Genomic DNA, 23001 nt, shown 5'->3' on the forward strand with positions numbered 1-23001 from the left:
CTGCAGCATTATCAACTTACCAGGGGCTGTACCCTTAAAAACCATGGCTCTCTGTCTTACCCAGATGCTGTGATCTCTCTGGAGCCCCTCAGCTGGAGATGGAGCTCATGCACTGCTCTCTACTCTTCTATCCAGAGGATGTTTTTCACTCCAGACCTCCCCAGCTCCCTGGCTTTTAGAATCATTCCATTCCCTTGCCCTTCTGCAGTGGTTTCCTAGCCTTGAGTGGTATAGATGCCCCAGTTGTGTTTGACAACTCCACTGACATCCACTCTCTTGGACGCATTGTGAGTTTCTGTGCTAACCAGTGTCCACTCCACAGAGACCCCTCCCATGAGGTCTGAGAGCGGACTGATCTATAAGTACAGATATCTGAATTTCGAGGCAGTTGATTAATTATGTCTGTTTTAATAGAAAAATACTAAGTTATTGTCTAGGGCCTGTGAGCTCCCAGCTGTAGGTTCTTGGTTAGATTTACAAACTTAATACTGGTACTGTCTTTCAGCCTGTGGTGCAAGCCTTAACTCTAATTGGAAAGCAAAAGCAACATTCTTGTTACTGTGCACCCATGGGCAACAGACCTTGCCTCACCAGGGTCATTATTGTAGCTCACAGGGTTCTCAAGTGGGTAAGTCTGATGATGCCTCCCTCCCTCCCCCCAGGCCTACATCGTATCTTCCAGTCTAGTACTGTGAAAGCTAGCCAGCGGGAAGGAACTTCCTGCTCAGCACCTACTTTGTTTCTCCGTGTCCTGTGACTAAAGTGTGTGGTGTCTTCAGCCATAGGTCCTTACCTATTGGACACCTTACTTATTTGTTATTCCTTGAATTGGAAAGCTCTTAGCTTATGGCCTGGTGACATTGTAAACTCCCAGTCATGTGGGACATCAGTTGGCGTAGTATTTCAATGGTCTGAGGGCGTTTTACCATCAAGAGATGTGACCACCAAGATACCATGCACTGTTCCCTGAATTTGTATCAGTAGCCAGTCTGAGAGCCAGGACTTGATCTCAAGTTCCTTCCATACTGACAGGTGGCTCTGGTGGCCTATTTCTACCCTGTTTCCTTGATGTATAGGGGTAGACCACCTGGACCGATATCTTCTGTGGTTGCAGAGTCTATTTGGAAAAGCAGGTGGTGTCTGGAGCAGTTCCCTGGGGTCACAGAGAGCAAACACCCCTGAGTGGCTGGCCAGCAGCAGGCTGCTGTGTCATTGGAGGTCTCAAGCTTGTAGATAGTGGTTCCTGTTAAAGCTGGGCTCCCCTAGTGCACTGGGAACTTCCCATACAGAAGCCAGGACTTCTTTCTGTAGGGAAGAAAGCAGTTTTGTGGTTATTGGGAGCTGTCGATTTTCCGTGGCTCAGTTATAAAGAAAGAATAAGAAGATTTGTGTGTGATTGAATGTTTAATTCAGTTGCACAGATGGGCACACATCTGCGGCTTCCTTCCCAGCGTGGGGAGTATAGGGAGCCACCTGCATCTTTTCTTCGGCCTTAAGAAATGTGGGGACTGTTTATGGACTAGTCCTGGAGAGCAGGCTCTGGGGTACAGGATCAGGGGCTTCAGAGGAACCTGATAGTTCTAGATCCAGGTTGAGATAGCAGTTAGCTTTGTTGTTACCTTTGGTTGGCACATAACTTGGATCTATAGCTTACTTTAAAAACATTGTTATTTAAATAACAGTCACCAAGCTAGGAAACTCATTTTAACAATTTATAGATAAAGAAAAGTCGTCACTTAACTCTTGTCTTCTTTCTTTTGTGCTGGGGATTAAGCCTTGGGCCTTGGCTTCCGAGAGCGCCACACCCACTACCCTTCCTTTCTTGTAGGATTGTGTCTTGGGGTTTCCAAAGAAAGGATGAAGGGGCCACTCTATGCTGAGTGGCTTGTACAATTTGCAAAGAGGAAGTGGGCTGCAGGTCATGTGCTGCCTTGGAGGACGAACACCCCCACCCCTGCTCTGTACTTACCAGAAATGGAACCAGAATCAGATCCAGCTCAGATCCATGGGCAGCTGACAGGAAGTAAGGGCTGTGATCTGTGAGATACTGCCTGGGAGTCAGCTGCATCTGGAGGCCCAAAATTCTAGTAGGTGAAAATCAACCCAGTCTTTAAAGATTGATGTTTGTTTTATATAAGCGGTCCCTGCAGAGGCCAGGAGAGGGCACTAGATCCCCTGGAACTGGAACTATTGGTGGCTGTGAGCCACCATGTGGGTGCTGGGACCCAACCCCAGATTCTCTAAAAGAGAAGCCAGTGCTTTTTAACTGCTGAACCATCTCTCCAGCCCACGTCCTGGTCTTTTAATCATGTGTTGGAAAAAGAAGAGGAAGAGCCTATTTCCTAAGGGAACCAAAGAGACATTCAATCCACACCACAAGGCTTTATTTGGGTCCTCATTCAAACAGAAACAAGAACAAAATAGAACGAAACCATGACACAGAAGTTTCTGAGACCTTTACCTTTTAGACTACTACGTCCATTTCTTAAAGTCTGTCCCTATCTTGTCCAATTCTGGTTCGTGTGGTGACGTCCATGCCGGGTAGGATAAGTGTAGGTTGCTTTCATTTGGCATTTGGGTGAAGTGGTTAGCTGGGCTCGTCCGTGGGCTTCAGGAGCTGGGCTGCACTTCCTGGGGACAAGGCAGGAAGTGAATGGTAGAGACCAGCACAGAGCCCAGGCTGGCCAGAAGACACACATAAGCTTTTGACCTTTGAAGTCTGGAAGGAGGGCATGCTTCCACGTAAACATGAGGGCTTGAGTTTGTTTCCTAAAACTCACTTTAAAAAGCTCGACAGAGTGGCAAACGACTTTAATCCCAGCACTGCAGAGATTACAGAGCTCGAGATCAGCATATTGCTAGGGCTCTCTGGGCATCCCGCCTGGGCTGTGGTGACTCCAGGCCTTCGAGAGTTCCTGTCTCAAATAACAGGCTTCTGAGATTCTCGCTAGACCCAAGGTTAGCCTCTGGCCTTCCCAGCACACTGCATGTGTGTGCACCTGTGTGGACATAGTCCTCCAGGTGCTTCTGTGCAGACATGCACACACTGATGCACACACCAAGGCAGCTCCCTGAGACCGGCTTCCTCGGGAACAATTCACCAGAATGGGCCGCACTTTCTACACAAAACGTTTATCATAGCATCTGAATAAATGGTTGCTTCAGGCCAGCTAGATGCTCTTGTAAAGTTATTTTTCAGTGGGAAAAGTCTGTCCTTTCCTTGGAGAGAACTCACTGTGGAGATGAGTTGGCCTGGTCCTGTGAGGTGAAATAAAGGCTTCAGGAGGTAGTGTGTGCCCTCTCTTTGGTGTTATTCATGTAGGACCTGGCCATGGCCCCACAGTGGCCATCTGAAGAGATTAGGACACCGAGGGGTGTGGCTCAGCGGGTAGCCTAAGGAGGACAGGCCCAGTAGAAGCACAGGTACTATGGTTCTTAGTGTGGTCTTGAACTCAGGGTCTCATTAGGAAACCAGGTGTTTACAAATGTTCTTTGCTACCTCTCCCAGGCCCTGGTGAATTTGTAAGCCAACAGGAAATGAATGAGAGGACTGTAGGGTCTAGCTCTAGTGTGGAGCTAGGTTGTAGCACTTGTCTGGAAGAATCAGTGTGGGGAACCACAGGTTACTACTGATCAGCTGTAGTCCTGGAGAGGCCATTTGGGTGGGACTTCATTTATTTGGGTTTTGGAGCTTGGGGTAGATTTTGCTCTCACTAGCAACAGAATGGACTGCAAGCATTCATTTTCTCACTAGCATCAGGGGTGTTTTATGAGCCCTTCAGCCAAGGCTGTCCTCTGATTCCTTGTTTGACATCTGTTTTTCTGTGGGGAAGATGGTACTTGAGGTTACATACGCTACCTCCCTTGCGTCTCTGTGGGCCACATCCCAGATGTGGGAAGTGCACTGGGCTATGTCTTTTTCTCCTTGTTACAGTCAGCTGTGCACAGAAGTGCTGGAGTATAGCAGATGATGTAAACTGTCCCTATACATTAGCTTTCTATGAAAGCAATTGTAGTCGGTTTGCTGTCTGAGTCATTACCCAGAACCTTCTGTGGGAGCCATTAGAGTAGAGAGAGTCCAAGTCCCTGGGTTGGAGGTGGCGAGCTGGGGGAAGAGCTCACAGTAGTGAGATAACAATTTCCCTCACACCTGTCCTGTCAGACCTTCAGAACTTCAGCAGTGAGATGCTCACCAAGCTGCTTCCTCAAGCAGCATTCAGGAAGGAAGAAAGGAACTGTTTGTGGGTATAGGAGCTATTTCTTCAATATATACTACGCTAGTGGTCTGGTTCAGCTGCACGTGACAGTCTATGCAGAAGAGAACAGGGTAGCGGACAGGGTTGGGAACATTGGGTGTGTCCAAGCCTCCTGGATCATGTTGGGAGGGGAGCGAGCACACTGGCTGATTGATCACTTTCCAAATGACTGCTAGAGTTTATATACTTTAAGATGATGTCTTCCTCAAATTGGGGTGCTGTCATCTAAATAACAGTGTATGTGACCTAAATAATAAGCAGTTCCTTCCCACTGTCTGGTATCTGGATATCAGAACCCAGTTCTTGAACAGGCTCCCTCCTTTTGCAGCTTCTTCTCTTGACTTGCACACAGTATGTCCTCACACAATTATCCTTGTGTGTGGTGTCTGTCATAATCTCATTTTGAATGAACATCAGTGAGCTTGAATGCCGCCCTGAGGACATCATTTAAATTCTTCAAATTGAAGTCAGATTCCTAGTTCCTGGGGTTCGGACTTCAGGATCTGAATGTTTAAGGGACTGTTTTAGCCCTGGTCATTGGGATTAGACTTTGTCACAGTCTCCAGAGTTGGGGCGTGTGTAGCAAATCACCATTTTAGAATTATTATTTTAATCCTGTTAATGATAGAGGGTACTAGTGGGCTAAACAAGTGCTCTCCTGTACCATTAAGTGTTTTGCTGTTGTTGTTTGTTTTTGAGATGGAGTGTGTGTGTGTGTGTGTGTGTGTGTGTGTGTAGCCCTGGCTGTCCTGGAACTCATTCTGTAGATCAGGTTGGCCTTGAATTCAGATATACACCTGCCTCTGCCTCCTAAGTGCTGAGATTAAAGGTGTGTATCACCACAGCACGATATGAATCCATTAAGCTTGAAAATGCTTTGTGCCTGTGGTGCCAAGCACTGAGATTTGTGTCAGGGCTATGGAGGTCTGATGTGACATCCTCCTGGTGATGGGACTTAAATTCCAATACATTCTGTTGGCACAGCCCATATTGGGGTTGAACACTATCCCAGGAGTAGTGCTTGTATAGAGTTAGTTGGAGGTCCTACCTCCCCACTCTGTCTTTGAGACATTTGTCTGACAGCTGCCCAGGGACTTTGGATCACCTTAACATTGTCTTGGTAGCTTCCTGCTGGGAAATGAATTAGATTAGATGTACCTACAGAATCATTTTGCCCTATATGGGAAACTTTTTTTTTTCCCCCTCAGGGGGATAGTATATCTGGTCCTGCTTATAATTACAGGACCCTCAGCAGGAGAGAAATCATTATAATGAGTCTAAACTGGCAACACCTCCAGCTGTTTCTGCTGCACAGTCACAAGGCTGGCACATACTTCACACTGCAGAACATTCCTCTCAGCATCATTTACAACAGTGGGAAGTTAGAGATGAGACAGAATTCAGATGTGTGTGTGTGTTCTTCAAGTTGGACCTTTGAATACCACACAGCAATTAAAACTTGCTTTGCAAGCAATTGCCTTTGTAAGCCTGAGCTACATAGTAAGTTACAAGCTAGTCTTGGCTACATAATGAGCTCTTGTAAAGAAATAAAGGACAGGGTTAGGAGAGATGGCCTAGTGGTTGAGCCTATGCTGCTCTTTCAGAGGTCCTTCGTTCAGTTTCTCACAGACACCTGCAGTTCCACTTCCAGGGGACCTGACGCCTTCTTCTGGCATCTGAGGACAATCTCACATACACAATATATACTCACATAGACAGCACACGTATACATCAATAAAATTTTCACTCAAGAAGAAAATTGATTGATGTGTATACCTAGTGTTCTTTGAGTCCTAAATGAGTGTGTGTAGAGTAAAGTTGAGGAATTTATCCCATGTGGCTGTCACCTTGGAGTGTGCAGGGGTGTGTGTATATGTGTGTGTGTGTGTGTCTTTTTAAAAGCTCTCATAGGCTCTGACAGGGGCCTTGCACTGGCCATTGGGGCTTGGACAGTGCGATGGGGAGATAGGTTTGGTGGGGATAACTTGTGGTCAGTGTTAGTCTTTGTAAAATAACACTGGGTGGTGGGCAAGTGGTGGCCTGGATGAGCCCGTAGTGCATGTCCTTAGAGCGGTGGGGCTAAGTATGGGTCCTGGTTTTCTGTTTCTGGGTCCTTCCTCACCTGGGGTCTGTCTGTTGTCATGACTGTGTAGGCTGCGTAGGCTGCGTGGGCTGGGTGGGCTGCGTGGGCTGCGTGGGCTGCGTGGGCTGCGTGGGCTGCGTGGGCTGCGTAGGCTGCGTAGGCTGTCATGGTGATGGTTACTTGCAGGCACCATTTGACGTTGAATGGGTTGTGCAGGAGCTGACCTATCTGAGAAGTGGAGCCAATCTGAAGCTCATTGACATAAGGAACCTAAAAAGGTTCTTAAGTAGTAGAAGGCCGTGATGATAATGGGTTTTTAGAAGCTTCTTTTGGGGAAGTGGTAAGTACATTTGTGGGGGAGAAGGGATGGAGAGTGAATGTGGGGAAAGAGTCACGAGGTTCCCTAGGCTATGTTGGGAGAGAAGGGACTGTCCTGAGAGTAGGTGACTGACCAGTCTCAAGCAAAGTAAGCATTCATCCTATCCTTTCTCCTTCCCAACAACACGTGTCATCACATGCATTCCAGAATCAGCCTCCTCCTTTGTTTTCAGAGACTGCAGTTACCAGTTATCACCTCATCCTTAGGAAGAGTGCCCAGGTTGCATATCTTAGAAGAGAGATACTCATTGCTATGGCTTGCACGTAAAGTGTCCCCTAAAAGGAACATGTGTAGAAGGCATAGTTTTCAGTGTTGAGAGCAAAAGCGGGGCTTTGGGGGAGTGACTGGCCACAGTGTCTCTGAAGTAATCGATGCGCTAATTCACAGTTGGTTAACCACAACCTGGCAGCATTACTGGGAGGTGGTAGAAGCTAGGTGGGGTCTATTTGGAGGAAGTAAGTCACTGCCACACCAGGAAGGGTGGGTGGGTGGAGGTGGGTGGTTGCCCTGGAAAACTGTGTCTTAGCCTTGGCCCCTCTCTCTTCACCCTCTCTGCTGATATGAGGTGGGTGGCAACAGTGGAGCCAGCTGAAAACCCCCAGAAACCAAGAGCCCAAGCCAGTCTTTCCTTCTTACGTTATGTGTACCAGGCTTTGTCAGAGAATGGAAAGGGAGAAAGATGAGATGGAAAGAGGTGTCAGGAGGGGAAGGGAAAGACAGCTCTTAGGACAGTAAGAGCCTTGTCTGTTTACTCAGTTCTGGTCACTCTGACAGATACAGAAAAAGTCAACTTGAAGCAGTACAAGCATTTGCCAGTTCCGTGTGTTGTCCCACTGTGGGTGATGGACCTTGTGGCCACTTCTGCCTGTCCATCCCTATCGTGGAAATGCTTCTTCCTTGAGGTTCATTTGTTTCTAACTGCCACATAGTAAATGTGTACCATTATTAGCTATTGTCACCCCACTGCAGTTCTAGGGCGTATGCTTTGCCAACTGTCGTTTTGTGCCAGGCTTGCTTGTCTCTCTCTGTCACCCCCCAGGTGTGTATAGTTTGTAACTATGCTCATATCTGTGTGTGCACACATGCATGTCTTGTAAGTGTGCCTGTGAAGGCCAGAGGTTGATGTTGGGTGTCTTACTCTATGGCTCTGCCTTATTTTTTTAGACACCATCTCTCTTTGAGCCCAGAGGTCACTGGTTTGGACACAATGGGTAGCCGGCAAGTCCTAGATGCTCCTGCCTCTGTCTCTGTTAGTCATGTGTTGTCCATTTGTTATATGGGTGCAGAGAATCCAAACTTAGGTCTTCTTGCTTGCAAAGCAGGTAATTTAGTGATGGAGCCTTCTCCCAGCCTTTTGCCCAAGGTTTTGATGGTGTTTGGAAACTCTTGAGTCCTCAGGGCCTCATACCTGTCTGCAGCCCCATTTAAAGTCCTCCTCAGTGGAGAAACTAAGGCAAGAGCCAAAGCTGGGAATGGTCTTTCTGTGGCAGAGTGGTTGGCAGTGCTGTGATGCTAGTCTTACAGGACAGTTGACAACCAGTGCTCTTAGGCATCCCCTGGCAGTCATTATCACGTCCTGGGTTTGGGTGCCAGTGAGGTTGCTAGGGTTGATCCCAGTTCACAGAGGTGAACACAGATACTGTGGGGAGTCAGTGTCCATTGGTACCACTCTGACACTGTGGCTGCTAGGTCCTAGCTAACCTCAGACCCTGCTGCCTTTTCTGCCTTTTGCTTGGAGTGGATTTTAGGGTCCCCTAGTTCATCTGAGCTTAGCAACCCTGTCTCTCCTCTGCCCTGGAAGCAGATCCAGATGTTGTCCTGGGGAGCAGTACCCTCAGAGCCCAGTGAGATCTTCCCGTCTCTTCCTGCCATCATCTTTCTATGTGTTTTCCCATGAAACACTGAAGCAGAACAGTAGTGCACAGAGAGAGGTTAGTTATGAAGTAAATGCACACCCCCCCCTCACCATCAGCTTATGGGATGTGACCGAGCCTGTCATAAAAAGTCATTTGAACAGCTGCGCGGCACTTCTGACGGCCATGGACAAGGACAAGCTGGCTGATTGCTGTCTTGCTCTTAGCCAGGTGATAGATCAAGCCCAGCCTCCAACAGTTGCTTGGCCTTTAAAGTCCCCGCTGTCACCAAGCTCTGTGTGCCTAGCCAAAATTTCCCTTTGTGTTCTGGCCTGGAGGCCACTGGGAAGCAGCAGAGCGTGTACCTGCCGTAAGCCAGCCTTCAGAAGGTCTTTCCTTTCCACTCTCACCCTGGTTTTCGGTACCCGTTTCTTTGTTTTCATGTTGAAACTTTTGCTTGATTGTATGGAGTTTATTGATGAACTCTTTCCAGTTCTGTTTGGAAGAAGCAGAGGCCAAGACGGGAGAGAATGAGGGAAGCTGTTTGGGAGGCAGGTAGGTACCAGGCTCTGCTAGGAGCAATGCTTCTACACCTTAGGAGGGGAAGTCCTCTGTAGGCTGTTTTGAGGACTTGATAGAAGGACACAGTGGCCCCACCTCCTGAGGTTGGCCGTTGGCACAGAGCCTCTTACAGAGCAACAGGCAGCCCTTCCTGGTCTGCTGGCTTTCCCCAGTCAGCACTGCTCCTGTTCTGTGGGCCCTTGGCAGGCTGGCCCACAGCCTCAGGCTCACAGTGTCCTCGTCAGTGAGCGAGCATGCGTGCTTTGCTTCACGCACTTGCCCACAGCTTCCCGCTTAGGTTCTGGAGCCTCCCATACTTGTAGGGCCCTCCTGCCTGCTGGCCACCCTGGTATCCTCTCCTAGGTTCAGGACAGAGGCTGTAGCGGGAAGAGGGCCATTCACAGTAGCAGGAGGAGCCAGAAGTCATGCTAATCAGAGCGGCTATTTCAGGAAGGAGAAGTAGCCTGGTGGCCGCACACCTGAGCACAGTAAGTTCCTGGTTCTTGGCTGCCCTTCCTCTGCCAACTGTACCCCAGCCCCGGGTTATTCAGTACAGAGAAAATGTGGACTATCACATTGTCTTAATGTCTGCTTGCATCTCTGTTTCCCTGGTCAGTAGTGGCCACCTCCACACTCATCGGCCCTTCCACTGCACTGTGTTCCATATGGCCATAGACCAGCCAGGCCTCCTGCCTGTGTCCAGATCTCTGGGAATAATGGGTTACAAATGACCATACATGTAACCTCAGCAGTCTGTTTCTTGGAGTCGGACTCAGAGGCAACTTAGAGAGTATTTTATCTGGCACTATTGCCTGCTCCTGTTTAAGAAGGGGAGAAAATCAAGTTGGGCAATTCTGATAACTTATTTCTTGTGTTCTCCCCTCTGGAAGTAGAAATGAGAGTCTTCCTGGCTGAGGGACATTCAGTTGCCCCCTTTCCCCTAGCTTTACTTCTTCTTCAGAAGGGGAGACCACAGCCAAAACTGCTCTGCAGTGAATCTCCTGTCGGACAGCAGACCTAATGTGGGGCAAATGCATTTCAGGAGTCCAAAACCTGATGGGGCATGCAAGTGAAGTGACTAGCATTATTTATCATTCATGCTAATAAGTAGTACTGTGTGCTTAGTACCTTACAAGTGCTGATTTCAGTACTTGTAATTTTCCTTATTTAATCTTTCCAAGGTGGCTTTGCCTTTCCCTAACAGATGAAGGAACCAAGTCAAACAGGGGGAGTACTTTTGCCAGGCTGGGCAGTTAGTTAAGTAGGGGAGCTGGCTACAGACAGGCCTTTGGCTTCCATAGCTTGCCCTATCATATTCTGTGTCTTGAGTATGGGGAGACAGAAGGCGGGCGTCTTAATTCTGAGCACAGCTGGGGCTTTTGGAAAAGGCTGGCCATGGTTCCTGCCTTTGCAAGGAAGGCAGAACAGCTGTGGTGTGGTGAGATATCTCAGCCCAAACACTGAGCAACCCCTCCCCCGCTCAGTCCTGTGGTCTGTGCCCCGTCATCAGCTGTGCAGCCAGCTTCCTGGTACTTTTGGCCATGGCTGCTATTGTTCCTTTCCACAGACCCATGCACACTGCCGGCGTCTGTGCTGGTTGGACTGTTGGGAACAGTGCAGAGGCCTGGTGACACAGGATGTATTATTCGCTGCCTGCTCAGCCCTAGCCCAGATTTCCTCCCATGGCATTAAGCAGAACACTTGTTATCTTCTTCCTAATTATGTGGTGAAGATGTAGCCAGTCCTGGCTGTCCTGAGTCCTCATTGACCCTGGGAGAGGAGCTGCCATATCTGCCTTGGTTCGTGCCTCTTTGGCTAGTGTCGCATAGAGGGGCTATGACCTATGTTCCAGGGTACTGAACTGTGCTGCACAGGGAGGCAGTCACGGAGGAGGACAGAGAATAGTATTGAGGGAGCCAGAGTGAGGTGGGGATCCTGTAGCCACCCCCCAGTAGGCACAGCATACTGACCTGATCGCCGTTCTCCTGAGCTGCTTGACGTCCAGTGTGGAAATGTGGACGCAGTCTTCATGCCACTTAGAATGGCTGGTCAGCTGGACACATTGGGGTCTGTGTATGTTTCCTCTTCCTTTCCCAGGGCCTGGGTATGTGATGGACCTATGAGGGGCACTGGCCAAAGGCTGAGAGGCCTCTGGGGACCACAGTCAATGCCTCTGCTATGTCAGCATGCAAGGGCAGTGTGCAGAAAGGAATTTACACAGACTGAGCACATGTGTAGCTCAGTGGTAGAAAGTGCATATGCAAAACCATATATATATGGTTCTGGATTCTATACCCAGACAGACAGACCCACACAGTTATTTCCATGTAACTACAGACAATGTAATAAAAGACTAAGGTAAATGAGAAGATATAAACAAAATCCTGACGTGTTAGGGTAGGGAGACCAGGTACCTCTTTGTTGTGAAAATGTTATGTACTTGATTGTTGCCATTTAATAACCCATTTTATGGTCAAGGAGCCTGAGGCACAAAGATGGAGAGGCACCTGTCCTGGGTCCCTTGTTCCTTCAGCCAGAAATGGATGTAGTGCTTGTCCCGAGGGTGGTTGCTGAAGCCAGAGTCATTGGGAGTGAAGGGCATCTGGCTCTGGTCATGTGTCCCAGATGACTCTGCATTGATGATGCCCAGTGTTGGATGGGACTCAGTCTGCCAGAGGGTGGCATGGGTTAACAGCATGGTGAGATGCATGGGATCCTTTAGGCTCTGCTGCAGCCCTTGGTGCCAGGCCTGCCTACTGCTGCATCATTTACAGTGGTAGGTGTTGTCTGAGCACCAGATTTTACCAAAGCCCATAGGACGACGCACAAATGTTCTAGTCAAAGGAGGATACTGACCGTCCCAGACACAGCTCTCCTGACAGCCCCCGCTCTGCTTGGGTCGGGGTGTCCTTAGGTGTGATGGCTCAATCCAGCTCTACCAAATGCGAGGCAGCTGAATCTGGCCTCCTTCCTCCCGGGAAAGGAGCAGGGTTCAAGCTCACAGGGAAGGTGTCTTTGTCACAGCGAGTAACACTTGGGGTGTGGCAGGGTGTGTGGCAAATGGGCCTTCACCTCAGAGGTTGTGCTGTGGGATGCTACATTACAGGCGTTACAAGGCATGGACATGGCCATTTACACACTGCAGTGGCTAGCACACTAGGTGGTCATTCTGTCAATAGCTGGGTTCCCCCCCCCCCCCCCCCATTAGGCCCTGTGTGGATTTCTAACCCCAAATGACACAAAGACATAGCCTTGGGAGGGTGATCTCACCGTACCCTGGCTATGGGGCCCTAATGGACCCATGTGGAGCCTGTGTCCTGGAAGGTGGTAGTTTATCCTAGAGCAGGTTGCCCTTGCTGCCATACCATCTCACATGTGTTCCCCTGCCTACCTGACACACAAGAGCATGCAGATCCTGTGGTTTTCCCACGCGGAATCTCATGACCCACAGGGTCACTGCGCTCTCCCTTGAGGCACATGGGTCTATAGTTATGGGTGAAAAGCCGCTATTGCCCCATATACTTAAAATGATACAAAATGAACACCTTTAGTAGAAGACATTAGTTTGAATTACTTAACAAATTCGATTTATTTTTAAAGTGTGTGTGTGTGTGTATACACCCAGACAGCCATGAGTGTTATTATGGGTGTGTTGTTATGTGTTGGTACCCACAAGAGGCCAGAGAGCACACTGGGTCCCCTGGAACTGGAGTTGAAGGCAGCTTTAGGCTGCCTGATGTCAATACTGAACTCAGATCCTAGAGAGCAGAAAGCAGATTAAACTGCTGTGCTATGCTCAAACTAAATTCTTTACCACATTCTGCTTTGTGTCTTATTGGTGGGTTTCTGGGCTAGCCTGGCCTCCAAGTGCTTTTTGCAATAGCTGTTGTTGTTTTCATAAAGAGATAGTGGTGACCAAAGTGGTTGGGCCAGGGTGAGCACTGAAGCTATCTGTGCAGGGAAGACTGCCTGCAGTAAATGACAGCATAGTCAGAGCAAGGCTGCCCGGCATAGGTCTAAGCACTCTTGCTTCTCTGTGGACAGTGAAGACTGCGATAAGAACCTGTCAATAGGGTGAGACTCTGGTAGGGACTCTGCAGACTTGAGTGTCCACCTGCGTACTCCCCTTGTGGGAGATCTGGTCATTGCCAGCAGTGGCTCATGATCAGGCTTCCTCAGGTTTCTGGGGATGGAATGGCAGCCCGAACAAGTGACCTCACCATGCATTTCTGCAGAACAGCTATATCCAGGGTTTGACTACAGCCAACGTGAGTGGTTCTAGGCATGTGGAGCCTGGGTGGTGGTATCTTTGAAAAGGTTTTGGTCTGTGCTCTGGGAGCTGCTGAGTACTGAACATAGCTTGCAGGCAGCCAGGCCTGGGCTGGGTTTCCAGCAGGAGGCAAGGGGCCAGCACACACAGGACTGGAGCTTGGGATATTGAAGGGCATTGAGTTCTGTCTGATCACAGAAAATGGCCCAGAAGTATGTTAGGATGAGAATGGTATTGGTTGGGGCCAGGCTGAGCCCCTCCTCCCTGCCTCATTCCCTCAGATGGACTTGAGGGAAGATGTTCCTTTGTGCATTGTGGTGAGTCCCAGTGGGAGGTACCTCATGCAGCACCTTAGTCACTGGACATTTTATGCAGTTAGCATCTATGTAGCTCAACTCAGGTTGGACTGGGGCGGGGCAGGGATGGTGTATTAAATAGTCTCTTCCAGTTGGTCCCATCCTCTGATATTTTATTGTTGGCAATTTAAAACAAATTGTCAGTAGATGTAATGTGCAAGATTTCAGATTGCGCACGGTTACTGTATCATGTGATCAACTTGTGTGACATCAAGCTGGATCTATAGGTGCTGGAATCAGACAGTCTCTCACAGACATTTTTCTCACTCCAGTGTAAGCAGGTCCTGGGCCCCCAGGGATCCTCAAATGTAGAGATTAATCACCTTTTTCCCAGCCTCCTTGTACTAGGGAGGGTAACACCCCTACATATTTATTTTAATTTAATTTATTTTTGCAGGAGGGGGCACTGGTGGTGGTAAGGGGTGGTCTCAGTATATAGTTCTTGTTAGCCTGTGACTCACGCTGTATCCCAGGCTGACCTCAACAGATCATAGCCTTGCCAAGGCTAGGATTCCAGGCCTGCCCACCATGCCTGCCTCCCGTGCCAACATCCAACAATCACACATTCTCCATGTGGGTATAAATTTAAAATGAAGTTCAGCAGGAGAACTGAGTGGTTTGGCCAGTGAATCTCATGTTTTGTTTTGTTTTGTTTTGTTTTGTTTGTTTGTTTTTTGATACACTAAAAGACTGTGTAGTGTGAGTCATGGAAAATGATGAGTATGACTTAAAATTTGAAAACTATAGGATGCTTGAAGAAATTGGATGTGGAGGTGTTTTAGTCTGTTTTTCTTACCATTTATGACTGGCATATACATAGCCAGGATATTTTTTATAGAACAAATGCTTGTTTATTTTTTGAAGTTTGTTCTAAAAATACTTACTTTTATATATGTGTATGTGTTTTGCCTGCATGTATATATGTGCGCCATGTGCATGCCTGGTGCGGTGCTATCAGAACTCCTGCACCTGGAGTTTCAGGTGGTTGTGAGCTGCCATGTGGGTGCTGGGAATTGAGCCCAGGTCCTCTGCAAGAGCACCAAGCACTCTTAACCACGCAGCCATCTCTCCATCCTTGGAACGAATGTTTATTTAATTGAGTTCATGATTCTAGGGGTGGAGAGGTCCAAGCCAAAGGGCTGTCTAGTGAGGGACTGCTTTTTTTGAAAAGTTTCACTGAGAGTCCACTCTAAACTTGGGCTGTGGAGTTCAGTTGAAAGGTATTAACCGCTACTCTGGGGGACTGGCAGACCTTGCTGGTAGGGTCTCTGCAAAGTCTGCCATGGCAGACAGTGTCACATGGCAAGACGAGCTCCCGAAGGAACAGGAAAGCTGTTCTTACAGCAGGCCTGCTGCAGAAGACCCTGTTAATCTAGGCATGGCTTAGTCACAAACGAGGAGAGTACAGATCCCTCCTGACCAAACCTAAGCAAGGATTAAATCTCATCCGAGCCTCGGTGGGTCCCACCATAGCCTGGGTTTCAGCATGCTGTTTGTGCCTAAGTGAGCAGATGGCCTGGGGTAAGTCAGGGGTAGAGACCAGGGCAGTTTCATCTATCACCAGTGAGCAGAATAGGTTAACCTGAGACATTCTCCATTCAGAGGCCTGCTCAAAGTTTAATGTATGGAACATTTTTTTCTTTTTGCTAAAAATTCAGCACTTTGTCACAGTGAGCCCTAGTTGTAATAAGCAGACACAAATCTGATATTCCGTAATTTTAGTCTTACACACACACACACACACACACACACACACACACACACACACACATAGGATTTCTGATGTTGTTTTTTTCTCTGCTTTTTTGGAGAGCTCATGTCTGCATTCTGTTTGGCTCTGTGACTGCATCCCAATGGAAGGAATGAGAAATTCAGCTTGTGTTTTAGCTAAGATTCCTGGTCTTTTGTTGATACTTGGAAGCTAATGGCTCTGTATGGATGAATGAAACAGAACCCTCAAACCTGCCCTTGTTACAGAAGAAATTGGTGCTTAGGATAGTGACTGAGCCCATTCCTACAGCAGCTCCAGAGCCTGAGTCCTGGTGTCCAGCCTTCTTTCATGCATTTATAGTGACGTGATAAAGTGACACCCCCCAAACCTGGGACCACATACCGTCCAGCAGGGTGGCGATGCCTTCCAGCAAAGTGAGGTTACAATCATCAGGTTACCTGGAAACATGACTAGACCCTGTCCTGATGTCAGTGATTTTTATTAGGAGGGCACTGGGATGGTCCTGGCCCCAGGTCCAGGTGATGTGGCCAGACCACAGCTACAAGGAAGGTTCAAGCTCTACCGAGTCCTCCATAGCTTCTTAGCCAGGTTTGCATGTGAGAAACTACACTTTGGTGGGATTCTTTCTCCAGGTCCAAGAGCTTCAGATCCACCTTTAGTAGTTCCGCCCGTTCTGTCTTGCCTGAAATCATCTCATTTGGGTGGTGGGGAGAAGTCTAGATGTCACATCTAAGACTGACAGTGTCTCCAAGCTGGCTGCAGGCACGGTGGCTTTCTCTCTCCCTATTCAGATGTCATATGTGTTCTTAGTAGAAAATGAAACAAAACAAACAGACAAAAAAGAAAAGAAAGGAAGAAAGAAAGAAAGAAAGAAAGAAAGAAAGAAAGAAAGAAAGAAAGAAAGAAAGAAAGAACCCCCCCAGAAATATAAGAGGGAAGTAGCACAGATCTGTGTTCTAGAAAGAACCTGCTGCCTGTTCTCAGCTGCATCTAGCATCATGTCTGTATCTGCCTAGATGTGGTTTGCTGTGTGGTTTAGGATGGTTAGACTTGAGCCCCCTTCGTGGTAGAACAGTGATAAGCATTCAGTAGAAACCATGTTGTGTTTAACATCTTTTCCTTGACTTGTGCTATGTGGTATGATCTCTTCAGTATGAAGTGGGAGCTGGCTCTGCTCTGCTCAGCTGTATGAGGGACACAGTGGCCTTTTTGTTATTGGTGCCCAGTTATTCTCCAGGTTAGATATGTTAAACCTATTAAAATCTTTTAATTAATTTTTAGTGTGTGCACATGTATGTTTATCCATGTGTATGTAGGCTGTGTATTTGCAGGTGGTGCACAGAGATCTGAAGAGGGTTTCAGAGTCCCTGGAGCTGGAGTTGCAAGTGTGAATTGCTCAGGGCAGGTGCTGGGAACTGAACACAGGCCCTGCAGAATAACAGGAAGCTCTCTAAACTGCGGAGCCTTCCTCCCAAACCCTAACTAAATTCAGTTTATTTTGTTTGGTTTGGTTTTTGATATTTTCCACTTTGGAGGGTTTCTTAGGGACACACACCACTGTAGGTGTTGTGTGCTGGTGAGCTCCCAAGCTTGGGCAGGCCCCATTGGCCCACATAGACCAGGATGCATTTCTATTGCAGAACACCTAACACGCCTGCAGAGCCATATAGTTTCCTAGTCACAGCTCTTTTGTCTCTGTTTGCCTTTTGCAGTTGTGTAACTAGGTCTGCATGTCCCATGCCACGTACTCTCTGCCATTGTTTTGGGATCTCTGCTGAGAACCGATGGGTCCTAAATGCTTGTTGTATCCACTCATAGTGTACTCTGAAATCAGGACTCCATTTACATATCGGTAGCACTTGTATAAAATCTACTTAGAAGTTTTTGGGTTTTGTGTGTGTGTATTCTAATAATTACAAATTCTGCTCTGAGACCATCTAGTGTGAATCTCAAGTTCAGTTCTTGTATTCTGAGGGACACCAGGATCTATCTCCCTGGAGTCTTTTATAGATTTAAGGGTTCAGGAATGGGTTGTAAGGCCAACAGGGATGTTCTGAAGGCAGAAGGACTCCAGCTGTGTGAGCAGTAAAGGCTGTGGTCATTTGGGGTAGACAGAGTTCCAAGCTATGACATGGAGCATGTCAGTGACCTTCAAGGGCCCAGAGGGGGAACCTGGCTCTGTCATCTAACAAAGGAGAGGAACTGCCTCCCCAAGCCTAGGGAGACAGATCTGCGGAGTACTGACACTTGACTGCTCTCGATACCTGATATTCAACACAGGCTATGGATTCTGGGAAGCAGGGCTTTACTTTTTGGGGTATCTGGTTTCCCAGAAGGTGTTGTGTTGGGGAAATTTTGGGAAAAGAGCTTTCTTGACCTATTTGTACCACTTATTTTCTGTCCCTACAATCACACTGAGTGGAGGGGAGTTCAGGTGTGAATTGGAATTGGGGTGCAGATGCTTCTGGGTGTTTCATGGGGTGGAAGTTATTAACTGGATTCTGCCGCCAAACAGGCTCTCTGGGGCATGAGCATGGGACAGGAAGTGTTGGCGTGCCATGAAGGGGGATGGCTAGGCTACTCCTCCTGCATATGTTGGCTTTGATATGACTTATGCCTCACTGAGCCTCAACTTTTCTTCTGAAGTGTTGAGTGATATTTTACTGATTGGGGGCAGTGCCCTGTGAACACTTGTAATACTCCTGTAGTAATGTGTGTGTGTGACCTTGGTGTGCAACACAACCCTTAATGCCCACCATGAACTGGAATTAGGACCCGAGGCCTTTCTCCCTGTTGGTAGATGTTTAGATTTAGCATCACGGAGAGTTGCTGCCACAGATTCGTGATTATCAGCCATAGCTCACATTGATGGTGGCTGAGGAACCTCTGTCACCACACCAATGTCTTCTGTATGAGCTGAGTTTGTGGCTGCTCAGCCCTGGAGAGAGGGTGGTCTCACTGTCCCCTGCCTGCTGCCCTTCTATGGAATTGTGCCATCAGGCGACCCGAAGTCCTCTGATACTCTGCACACCTTCTGGGATAAGGAGGATGGTAGTGACAGTGTTTCGTTACTATTGATGATTAGGCTGTGGGACAGCTGTTGTTCTTCCTCCTGGTGGTACTGATGCTGGCATGGCTGGGTGGTTGGTCCACGTGCCATTTAGGCTGGTACAGAAGGAAATCTGAAAAGGACTCATCATGTCTTGCTCTTTGCAGGCTCCTGAGAGTCCCACACCTGCTGTACTCCGTTGTGACAAGCCTTCAAGGTAAGTGTTTCTGTGGGAAAGAAGCTCATTCCTGTGTCCTTGGCCATGGGTCAGAGTTCATCTCCAGAAAGGAGACTAGGATATTCTTTTATCTATCTTGTAGTAATCATAGTGAGTTTTTGAAGGCATGCTAGGGGTTGGTTGGACCCATAGCCTGCTACATGCTAGGCAAGTGATATGCTCACCCCAGCCCACCCCTCAAATACTGATTTAAGAATTAATCATCAAGGTTAAAACATCTCATTTGTAATCATTTCTGAATTTACCCTTGACATCATAAGCCTGCATTGTGGAATGAAATCATCTGTAATTGACTTTTGGTAGATGGTGACTTTGTTAGACATCTGATTGATTGTATGACATCAGTAGTGAGGAATGGGTTGGCATGCCCCAGGGAACAGCTAGCTGGCTGCTGGCAGGGCAGGGGACAGGAGAGGTGGCCTTCAGCTCAGTCTACATGCAGATCCTTTGGGAGGCTGTTGTTCCCAGCTTTCTCTTGAAACCCTCGTTGGGTGAGTGTTCATCCTTTTTCTTGTTATCCTTTTCTTGACTTCCTCTTCCTCCCTTGCAGGCCCGTGGTCCTGAGTCCAGCCATGGAGGACAGCCATGAACTGGACCTTACGTATGTCACCGAGCGTATCATCGCAGTGTCCTTCCCTGCCAGTTGTTCAGAGGAGTCCTACTTGCACAGCCTGCAGGAAGTCACGCGCATGCTCAAGTGTAAGCATGGAGACAACTACCTGGTGAGTGGGGATGATAGCCACGGGGTGGCGGATGGGCTGGAGGCAGGAGTTCCTCAGAGGACTCGTGTGAGGGCCAGGGGTGTCCCCATGCCTTGCTTACACCTGAGGAATGGTTTGGGGGCCTGGAATCTGACTCATGAGTCTAGGGGCCATGTCCTCTACCCTTCTATTGCTAGCTTTGCTGTTGTGTCACGGGCTGTGACAGTTGACTGTAGGGGTGGCTGCTGCCTCTGTCCAGCACTGAGCACGGCTTCTCATCAGTAAGACTGGCTTCTGGGAAAGTAAGGATTCCCAGTCAGAGTTCCTGGTGTCAGGAGGCAGCCATGTCTCCTCTAGTGCATTAGAGAGACAAGCAGGCGGGTGTCCAAGAAACAAGGCAGTCCTTGGGGGCAAATGTAGGTAACGTGGTTTCCCAGCAGGTGTGTATCAGATAAAGGAGACCATATTTGAGCAGAAGTAGAAGAATCTCATGTTGCTCTCTCTGATTGGCCCTGCTCTCTTCTAGGGCTGCCAACCCCAGAGAACTTTTCCTGCTGCTATAATCAACTCTCAGATTACATGACAGCTTCTAGCACCTTCTCTCATGCTGCCACCTTATCTAGGGAGAGCTAATCTTACAAAGCCAACAAGGAGGTTATTGTCACCCTTAGAAGCTTTCTCCCATGGTTAGACCCATGGCTAAGCCATGGCTTCCAGGATAGTCTCTGTATGGACTCCCTATGACCTCTAACAGTGCTACTCCCTGAGGTCCAGCCTGGTTGTGGGCAAGGGAGAGTAGCATCCTAGCCCCCAGGATGGATGGCTACAGCTTTCATGAGACACCTCTGGAGCTGCCTCTGCCTCCAGCACAGCCTCTTCCGGACCAGGGCTCCTTCAGTGGGAAGCTGTCCCCAGAGAAGTCCCTTTCTTCCTACCCTTCCTAAAGAGACTGCCTAGGACATCTCCAAACCTACAAGCCTTTTATGGAAGGCACTTACAGTGCTGGAGCTGGTCAGGATATGGTTTTCTGTGCCCTGCAAGGAAAGGCAGCTGAGTGCTGATGATTCAAGCAGGGCAAGCACAGGGCTAACGCTGAGTAGGCCTGGGAGGTAGCTGGGGCCGAGTTAGGGAGGAACCATGTGTTTTTTGTAGGACTTGAGCCTACAGATAGCTGTGGTTTCTGAGTGGCAGGTCTTAAGCTCAGGCCTTTCCATTCCTGTCTGCTCTGCTGACAAGAGACTGCTGCCTGCCCCCAGGGTATTCCTCATGCTGAGCAGGACCAAGAAGAGCTACTGTATACATGTGGGTGCATAGACCCTGTGTTTGAAAATGTTTGTAGCCATTGAGTTTTTTTTTTTTTTTCTTCTTAAAAGCAAAACAAACAAACCAAACAACAAAAAGGGGAAAGTTTTCCTTGTCTATTTTGGCTCAGGGTAACAAAAGAAAAACGCAGGATTCACAAGGTTCCTGTATTATCTACCCATCCACCCATCCACCCATCCATCCATCCATCCACAATTTACTTTGTTTTTACCCTGTGACCACACACACATTTGTGCATTCCCATCTCTTTTGGTCCCTTTAAAATACAGGTGTCTCCTTCCTCTTTGAGAACCATGATTTGTCTGAAATCTTTTTGTTTATTTGTAGGTATTAAACCTTTCAGAGAAGAGATATGACCTTACAAAGCTTAATCCAAAGGTATGGAATTGATTTCCTCATGTTTGAGCTTTGTAAAGTGCCAGCGATGTGTGTTTTGCTTGTGCAAAAGAAGTTTCTTGTAGGCCTTTGTGGAACATAGCTTGATATCAAGAAGCATTCAGGATTGTTTATATCCTTTGCTTACTTTTAGAATTAAAAGCAATAGTTCCATAAAAAATGAGTACACGTCTAACTTCATCCCATCCATGGCAGCAACTTAGAAAACGTATACAGGTCCAGCATCCCCCATCTGAAAATCTAAAGTTTAAGTTACTCAAGCTAAAACTTGACCTGGAACAATGGCTCAGTGGTGAAGAGCATTTACGGCTCTTGGAGAGAACCTGAGTTCGATCCTCGACACCTGTAGTAGCAGCAGCTAACAGCTACCTGAAATTCCTGCTCTAGGATGGTCAGACGTCTCTGCTCTCTGCAGGCACTGTGCTCATGTGTATGTATTGCCCCCAGGGTCACATACAAAATTGTATGTATCAGTATAGACCATGTAAAGAAAATTCCACACCCTGGAAACTTTGTCCTATATACAATATAACATTACTGAAAATATATAAAATTAACTTGAGGTAATATGCATATGGTGCATGTGAAACAAATAGATTTATTTTGTTTTCAGGAATGTATCCCAAGACACATATGTGCAGATACTCTTGAAATTGAAACAACAGCAGCAATAATATCAACAACAGCAAAAAAATCAAAACCTGTCTGGCCCTACTCGATTTGGAGAAGGGACGCTCACTTATAAAACACCCGTGTCCGAAGAGTAGTGTCCGTGCAGTCCACGGACTTCATTCACAACTCACTCGTTTGCATACATGTGGGCCTTTGTTGAATTGTGTCTGTGTGTTTGCATCCTTAATCATTAGAATAGGCTGATACAGGCTGAACATCCCATAACCTGAGATTAAAATGCTTGCTGTAAAACTCAAAACTAATGTTATGTTCAAAAAGTTCAAATTTAGTTAAATTTACAATTTGCTTCTTTTGGAGTATAGACGCTAAGAAACTGAAAAACAAAACAAAACAAAAACAAAAACAAAAAACAAAAACCACAAACCTCTAAAATAGTTCTGGCCCCAGGCCTTTTGACTAAGGGTCTCTCAGCCTACGAGTACAGTAGACTACAGTACAGAATTTACATGTGTCTTGGTTATGCTGTATGCACAGGGAAGGAGGCCAGAGCTTCATGGAACTGAGGTGCTGCCTGCTTTCACTGTGGTCTCATCTATTGAACTCCTGTCTAGTACTTTCATATATTAAAAAGCTCTGCCCACCCCATCAGGGAAAACCAGAAAGTGGAGAAGAAACAACACCTCCATGTGGCCTGGAGGAGAAACAACATCCCCATGTGCAGAGGTGTAGCCAGAGACTGGGCTGCTTGCTTGGGGCTTTGGCCCTTCTCAGTGATTTTCTAAATTCTTTTACCAAAATAGAGGCAAAGCCTGAAGGTGCTCCCTAGTTTCTGGAGGGCTGGTTGTCCTTGATGTGTGGTCTGCATAGCATGGGAAACATTGCGTTCACTGTATTTGCCAGACTTCTTTTTAGCTTGAGTGGGTAATATTTGACAGCACTGTGGGCCACAGACTCTGTTTAAAAAAACAAAAACAAGACTAAAGATCTTGGGGTCCTAGATACTTTTACAGGAAACTCTGAACTATTTTAACGCCTCTAAAAGGCTTCTATAGAATTGTCACCCAGCTGCAAAGGTGCAGACCAGCGCCTGGTTTAGGTGTGGTCTGCAGGCAACTTGGTAGCCTGCATTTTCGTTCCTATAAAGGAAACTGACTGGCCATGAGCTCATTAG

The 23001-nt window shown here is 47.6% G+C and overlaps 1 protein-coding gene across 5 annotated transcripts in view; it reads left to right on the forward strand.

The window, feature by feature from the left end:
* The window catches only part of Tns3 (tensin 3), a 241536-nt gene that overhangs the window by 97993 nt on the left and 120542 nt on the right, over nucleotides 1–23001 (forward strand). For 4 of the 5 annotated variants that reach the window (XM_021176014.3, XM_085829115.1, XM_085829114.1 and 1 more), the window contains 3 exons: nucleotides 18707–18756; nucleotides 19328–19499; nucleotides 21129–21179. In XM_021176014.3, coding sequence (XP_021031673.2) covers nucleotides 18707–18756; nucleotides 19328–19499; nucleotides 21129–21179 — 273 coding nt within the window. Of the gene's footprint in view, nucleotides 1–9363; nucleotides 9621–18706; nucleotides 18757–19327; nucleotides 19500–21128; nucleotides 21180–23001 lie in introns of those variants that run through there. The other variant, XM_085829116.1, reaches the window with a different exon arrangement.

The sequence above is a fragment of the Mus caroli genome, unplaced genomic scaffold, assembly GCF_978045245.1.
Source record: "Mus caroli unplaced genomic scaffold, Mus_caroli_1 scaffold_13, whole genome shotgun sequence".
In the NCBI taxonomy this organism is placed as follows: Eukaryota; Metazoa; Chordata; class Mammalia; order Rodentia; family Muridae; genus Mus; species Mus caroli.